This window comes from Nematolebias whitei, chromosome 19 (assembly GCF_014905685.2).
Source record: "Nematolebias whitei isolate Nwh7 chromosome 19, NemWhi1, whole genome shotgun sequence".
NCBI classification, from domain to species: Eukaryota; Metazoa; Chordata; class Actinopteri; order Cyprinodontiformes; family Rivulidae; genus Nematolebias; species Nematolebias whitei.
Genome location: NC_056516.1, coordinates 12,628,591 through 12,635,646, shown reverse-complemented (window position 1 = coordinate 12,635,646; position 7,056 = coordinate 12,628,591). Strand labels below are relative to the sequence as shown.

The following is a 7,056-nucleotide window of genomic DNA, read 5'->3' as shown; positions in this document are numbered from 1 at the left end:
CACACACACACACACACACAAAATAGTAGTGAAAAATATCAAAATGTTAGGTAAAGGCCAAAAGTAACAAAATGGTAGCTAATACTAGCTAAAAGTAACAAATTGCTGCTAACATATACTACAAGACCAGCTAAAAGCTAAATGTAGCAAAAGGCTAGCTAACAATTAAACGTTACAAAATGCTAGCTAAAAGATAATAGTAGCAACAGGCTAGCTAAGGATAGCAGAATGTTTAGTGGTAAAGTAGCATGAAAAGTTTGAGGGGCAAGTCAATGTTTTCTTCATTTTCACAAGTGCATAAACTGTACACTGGGGGGGTGCGGAGGTGAGGGGGTCAAGGACTGGTCAACGCTCTTCAAAATAAAACAAATGTTGACTGTTTCTGATACCCCCCTGAAGGATCGACATGTTGTTCTCCATCATGACAAAGATTAGGCTCATTCAAAAGCCAGTTCCATGAAAAGGCTGCACGGAGCAGTGCGTCCACGTCCTGCTCAGATGCTTTGAGAGGAACCAAAAGAGGCGGAGCACAACTCAGCTGGTGTGAAATGAAGCGCGGTGCATTCAATGTGTGTCGGGACGTTTCCCTCATGTCATTTACTATAATAAACTAACTCACTTTAACAATCCTCATTAGAAACTATTTTTTTAAAGCTAACAAAAGTTTCTGTGCATCATCAGTATTTTCTCTGTAATAAAGCCGTTGGTTGTTGTTTAACCTCACGAGCCAGTTAATGCCGTCAGTTCATCAGTTCAGCTGACAGACCTCCCTGCACTGAGGGGGCGAGAAAGAGAGTGCCGCTGCAGGAGCACACAGCGTTTCAACTCGTGTTTTTGCTAATTTACATCTTGTTTTATAGAAAAAACTGTTTTTGAAAAACTCCAAGAGATCTCAGTGGATTTCCATGGAGAAAAAAATGTGTAATTAAATTAAAAAAAACAAAAGTGATGGCACCCATCTCTTAAAAGAGCTAAATGTTTTGCTATATGACCAGCTAAAAATACAAAATATGCAGAAGTACCGGTAGTTTTACTATTCCAAAACATGGACTGTTGTCAAACACAAACACTGTTGACATCACTCTTTGTTAAAATAATCAGGTCTCTCTTGTAAATGAGTTCCCGAGGCTCTATGAGATTAACCTGTATAAATAAAGGTTGAATGAACGGAAAAACAAACAAAGGTCAATAGTGATAGCTGAATCAGCATTCACACAATTAGAGCAATTTCAGCTGATGTTAGAAGCTGATGAAGAAAAACAGTTTTATAGTGTTAAGTCAATCAGCCATTTTATTGTGATTGACATAATTTGTTACTTCTTTTTGACTGAACGAGTGGATTTTTGATTGGTTAATACACTGATCCCAGATTCCTGTCTGGTAGAGGTGGCCGTGCTCAGTAACATCGCCCAAGTCTTTGGCCTGCTGGACTTGGTCAAGAAGATTCTGGAAACAAGGAGGCAGCAGACGGATCCCAGCCAGGAGCAGATCCTTAGCACCCTCACTAGTGAGTACAAAATGAAAAACACATGCCCAGTTTTTAGTTTCAGATGATGTGTTTGATGGGAAGTTATACAAGCTGAAGAAATAAGCCAGATGCTACTTTTAGATGAGCGGTAACTTTCTGTGAGCAGCAGTATGGTTTCATGCCATGAAAGAGCACCACAGATGCCATCTTTGCCTTGAGGATCCTGATGGAGAAGTACAGAGAGGGTCAGAAAGAACTTCATTGTGTGTGTGCCTTCTGGATGGAATGTGAAACATTTCAGCACAAAAAAATAGAAATTGTCCAGATGATCTGACTGAAAATTGTTTGGTTGTATACCTGAATTGTTGAGCATGGACTTTGTTGGTTTTGAACCAGTTTGACATGACTGTCGACGAGGGAGAGGGCCGGCACCAGAGGAGGGGGTGTACCGAAGAGACCATCTTAGCACCAACATAACTGGTTTGTTCCACTTTGGAGTAAGATGTTGGGGGAAAAATCAGTTTTGTTGTGCGTTTCCTTGACTGATGAAGCCTTCTGGATGGAAAGTGAAACATTTCAGCAAAATAAAAAGAAACTGTTCAGATGACCTGACTGAACATTGTTGGATTGTATACCTCTGGAGTGGCAGAGAAAAATGTTAGACTGGTACAAGACATGTATGAGGACAGCAGGACAGTGGTAAGATGTGCTGTGGGAGTGACGGATAGCTTCAAGGTGGAGGTGGGATTGCATCAAGTATCGGCTCTGAGCCCCTTCTTGTCTGTTCTGGTGATGGACCGACTAACAGATGAGGTCAGGCAGGAATCCCCGTGTACTATGATGTTTACAGATGACACTGATCGTGGTGAGAACAGGGAACAGGTGGAAGAGAACTTGGAGAGGTGGAGGTATGCACTTGAAAAAAGAGGAATGAAAGTCAGCCGTAGTAAGACAGAGTACATGTGTAGGGAGAGGGAGAAGGTGGAACAGTGAGGCTACAAGGAGCAGAGGTCACAAAGGTGCAGGACTTCAAGTACTTGGGGTCCACTGTCCAGGAAAATTGGAGTGTGGTAAAGAGGTGAAGAAGAGAGTCCAGGCAGGATGGAGTGGAAGGAGAAAAGTTTCAGGAGTGATTTGTGTCAAAAGGGTGTCAGCAATAGTCAAAGGAAAAGTTTACAAAACAGTGGTGAGACCAGCTATGTTGTATGGTCTGGAGACAGAGACATGGACAAAAAGACAGGAGACAGAACTGGAAGTGGCAAAAATGAAGATGTTGAGGTTCTCCTTAGGAGTGACAAGATGGATAAGATTAGGAATGAGATCATCAGAGGTACAGCACAGGTTGAACAACTGGGAGATAAAGTTAGAGACCAGACTAAGAGGGTTTGGACATGTCCAGAGGAGGGACAGTGGGTATACTGGTAGAAGGATGTTAGAAATGCAGGTGCCAGGAAAAAAACATAGAGGACAGTGTTTCCCCCTAGATCAATTCCCTTGGCGGGGCACTCATCATATTTTATTTTTGTTGAACAGGGGATGGGCAGGGGGTTTCGAGGACGGGACAGAGTTGCCTCTGTGTTGCCCGCCTGCTAGCTTAGCGCTACGTTGCTGCCGGATTTTATCTACGGGGGTGGGGGGATACGTCAGTAGCATTTTTGCTAGCGCGTATGTATTGCACTCCACGCTACATCAATACCGACAGTTGTCGAGGTGGGAGGGAGGTTGGGTGGGGGTGGGGGATTCAGTAGGCAGGGCACTCAGTTCTGTTGATATGTATAATGGTAGGGGAACCACTGCATGTTATTATACAGATTTATGCTGTTGATGTGCACAGCCAAGAATGCGGCTTTGCAAGCCGTGCACATAAAACCAAGACAAGATTTAAAAAACTGGCCGCTCCAAATCCACTGCTTTACAGCTTGTTGGTCTTTTGGTCGCAAACACTCAAGAGTTCAGTGAGACTGCAGCACAATGTTCAGTGCAATTCAATTGAACTTTATTGACATTGCACTGAAGAACAACAAAACAAAATGTAATTGGCAACATTCCAATAGCAGCACTATTATTGTCACACATTAAAGCTCTCATAAAAACGCTAACCATTCTAAAACTCACATACCAATCCTCATTAAAATCATATCAACAATTAAATATACATCAAAGTTCATGCCCAATAATCCAGGTAAAAAATCCAACAAAGTTAAGTCAGGTCCTCTGGGTGGTTTCTGTTTGAAACGTTTCGTCCTTCATCCAAAGGACTTCATCAGTCCCGGGATCCACAACAAACTCAGTCCCACAAGCAGCTTACTCACATAGTGGGTCAACCAGTTTTATGGTGATAAGATGATTTCTGGAGTCCACCTTCTCCCCTGTCGACTCCTCTGAGGCAGCCATGGCCAAAGTGGTTCAAAACATCAAAGTTCATGCTCAGTAAATGAAGTAAGGATTCAGGCAGACTCCAGAAACCATCTTAGCACCATCAAACTGGTTGACCCACTATAAGGTGCTGCTTGTGGGACAAAGTTTGTTGTAGCTCCTCGGACTGATGAAGTCCTTTGGATGAAAGATGAAATGTTTCAAAACAAAGAAACCATTCAGAGGACCTGACTTAACTTTGGTTGGAATTAAATATAACATTTAAAATATGCTCAGGAGAACAAACGTGTTAAAAATCTAAAATGATATAAAATGACATCCATTACATTACCAAGAGGACTCATGTCTGGGGTCTAAATAAAACTGTTCCTCAGTTTGCTCGAGCGAGCTCGGATTGTTGTCAGCCTGCCAGAGGGGAGAGTAGAGAGCAGTGCATGTCCTGGATGAGCTGCGTCCAACATTTATTCTCAAAATTCTCCTGCAGTTTTGAGGGATATGTTTCAACAGTTGCAGCTCAGTGAGATAGGATCTTCAGTGGGACTGTTTTGTGAACAAGCTTATTCTCTCTCTTGGCTGTGAATACCAGAGTCTAGTTGGCAAATTTGCAAAAGAGACTCCAAAATGTCTCAAACCTTTTGTGGTGGTTTTTAAATTCATAGCAAGAGTCACAGAAACGTGCTCTCTTGTAACTTGAATTTTGAGCATATTCAAAAGATGTGCAACAAATGTTCATTCAGCAAACCATCACAGCCCAGCCTTTGACTGGAAACATTTAATGATAATAATAATAATATAAACTTTATCGTCATTCAAAATTTACAGTGTACCATGCACAACTGAACCATTTTTTTTCATTTCTTCACAGCAGTGTAGGAGTACATACTTGACATGAATTTTATAGACTTTGGTGTTTAGGAATGGAGTAATTTGAGGCTACAGCTTTGAGTTCTTTGGGCTAACTGTACAATTGATACATAATATTTCAATAAAAAGAGCCATCTGCCCATAGAACATGTGGACATGGCTAGGTTTGTCACAATAGCAAATTTTACTGGACGATTAATTGTCTCAGAAATTATTGTGATAAATGATAATATTGTTTGAAATTTGACAATAATTAGTAATTATTGTCAAACTTAAAAATAAATGTTGGTTAATTTTGTGTAGTACCTTTTTTGACCACCAAATGGCAGTATAAGACTGTTTGAACTGAAGGATGGATAGTGAGGGAGTGAGCAGCATGTCCTTTAAGAAAAATGTCAGGGAGGCCCCTTGACGTGACATGGGCTGTCTCTCCTTTTTATCGGTTCTCAAAATGGCGGATGCTCGGTGTGGTTTGAGCTCTTTAGCATAGCATTTTTCACTCAAAGCTTTTAATAAAAAATCAGTAAACAAGTTCTCAGCTTCTTTTTGCAGAGAAAAACAACTTTTTACATGAAGGCACGGGTTTCAACCGTGAATTTTGGATCTTGGATAATTTTAATTTATCATGCGATTAATTAATTTATTGTTTATCGCGAGAGGCCTAGACATGGCTACAATTTAGTCAGCTTTACAGATGTGCTGAAATTGAATGTGGTAGTAATTCACAACACACGGGTGCATACTGATAAATATAATTAATATTGAACAAATAAAATGATATTTTGTGCTTTTTGCAGACCTGGAAGCTCAGTTAGAAGAACAGCGGAAGCAGCAGCAGGTCCGAGCTCTTCTCTCCAACCCACAGTCCACCAAAAACAAACCCGCCACCAAACGTCCGACCAAGCGCTCCCGCCTGCAGAGGCCCGCCTCCACCACCACCCTCCTGACGTCCTCCGTCAGTCAGCCGGCCGCCCTGCAGCCCCAGCAGTTCACTGTTCTGTCTCCGATTTCGCTCTCCTCCGTGGGGCAGCCGTTCACCGTGGCGGGGCTGCCCATCGCCTCTCTGGCTCGGTCGTCCAACACTGTCACGCTTCTCCCTGCTGGCTCGCAGCTCTTCACTCGCTACATGGTTGCAGGAGACGGAAAGGGCGACGCCATCACCTTACACCCCTCGTCGGGCCTCACGCTTGTCGGCACTACTGCCGTGCAGGACACCAGCCAGCTGGGGGCGGTGATGAGCCCCATGGAGCTGGTCCACCTAAGCCAGCAAGCCAGCGGCGCTGAAGTGGTGGATGGCACGGTGCTGGTGCAGCAGGGGGTGGAGGGCGGCCAGGAGCACACGGTCATCGAGATCAACCCAACGCCTGTGGAACAGGCGGTGGGGGTGATGGAGCTGCAGCTGGCCGGTGAGCCGGGCAGAGATGAGGCCACCATGGTGGTCCAGAGCGGGATGGAGGTGACGATGTCGGAAGAGACGCAGGAGGTGCAGACTGAAGGGGTTCACGGACTGCAGCTGGACGCCAGCGGACCCTTGTCAGACGTCCAGATTTTAGTGATTGAAGAGAACGCACAGGACGAAAACAAAGGAAAATAAAATGTTTTGTCCTCCGCAGCAGGTAGAGCCTCACAGTCAGCCGTCACACTCTCACCACACTGTAAATACACAGAACCAGCAAATCTACAAGAAGCTTCGCCTCAGACCGAGCTTTTCGTGCTCCTCAACATTTTCACTCCGACGCAGATGTTCTGCAGCAGAGAACCTGACACGTCTGTTTAAGTTCTGGTTTATAACAACTTGGCTCTTATTTTGTAGTCTTGGCCACAGTATAGGTTGTTATAACTTGAGTTAATGAAACAGATTAAAACCTAACTAAACCTAAACACAAAACTTAAAGCGTGACACTTCAGGCTCTAAAGTTCAAGCTTTGACTGAAGCTAAAGGTCGTTAGGACCTTGAACAGGTTTGATAATAAATGTTTTTATTAGTGGAAGATTTGAGGATGGTTCCACTCGTTTTATGAAAGCTTCACGCTGCTGTCTGAGGTTGGCTGCACGCCCACACACATCCACCTCCTGTTCAAATGGGCCATGTGTGCGAGTTAAATTACTTGCTGTAATATCCAGGAGTGCAGCAAATGATCAGAAACTGCCAGAAAATGTAAAAGATAATTATAAAAAGCAAGAGCTGTCTGAAACATTGGTTAACAATGAACATAAAGGGATATTCTGAGCAGTTAAAGTGATGTTCTGTGTAAAACTTGTGAATAATTAATATCTCCTACCCATTCAGAAATGACTGGACTGCAAAATGTAACAAAAACAGAATGAAATGACTTGCAAATTCAATA

At 43.2% G+C, this 7,056-nt stretch overlaps 1 protein-coding gene across 2 annotated transcripts in view; it reads left to right on the top strand.

The window, feature by feature from the left end:
* Positions 1-6,656, top strand: part of gmeb1 (glucocorticoid modulatory element binding protein 1) — a 25,016-nt gene extending 18,360 nt beyond the window's left edge. The window contains exons 8-9 of one of the 2 annotated variants that reach the window (XM_037693678.1): positions 1,385-1,507; positions 5,506-6,656. In XM_037693678.1, coding sequence (XP_037549606.1) covers positions 1,385-1,507; positions 5,506-6,302 — 920 coding nt within the window. In that variant the 3' untranslated portion in view covers positions 6,303-6,656. Of the gene's footprint in view, positions 1-1,369; positions 1,508-5,505 lie in introns of both variants that reach the window. The other variant, XM_037693676.1, reaches the window with a different exon arrangement.
* Positions 6,657-7,056: the final 400 nt, after the last annotated feature.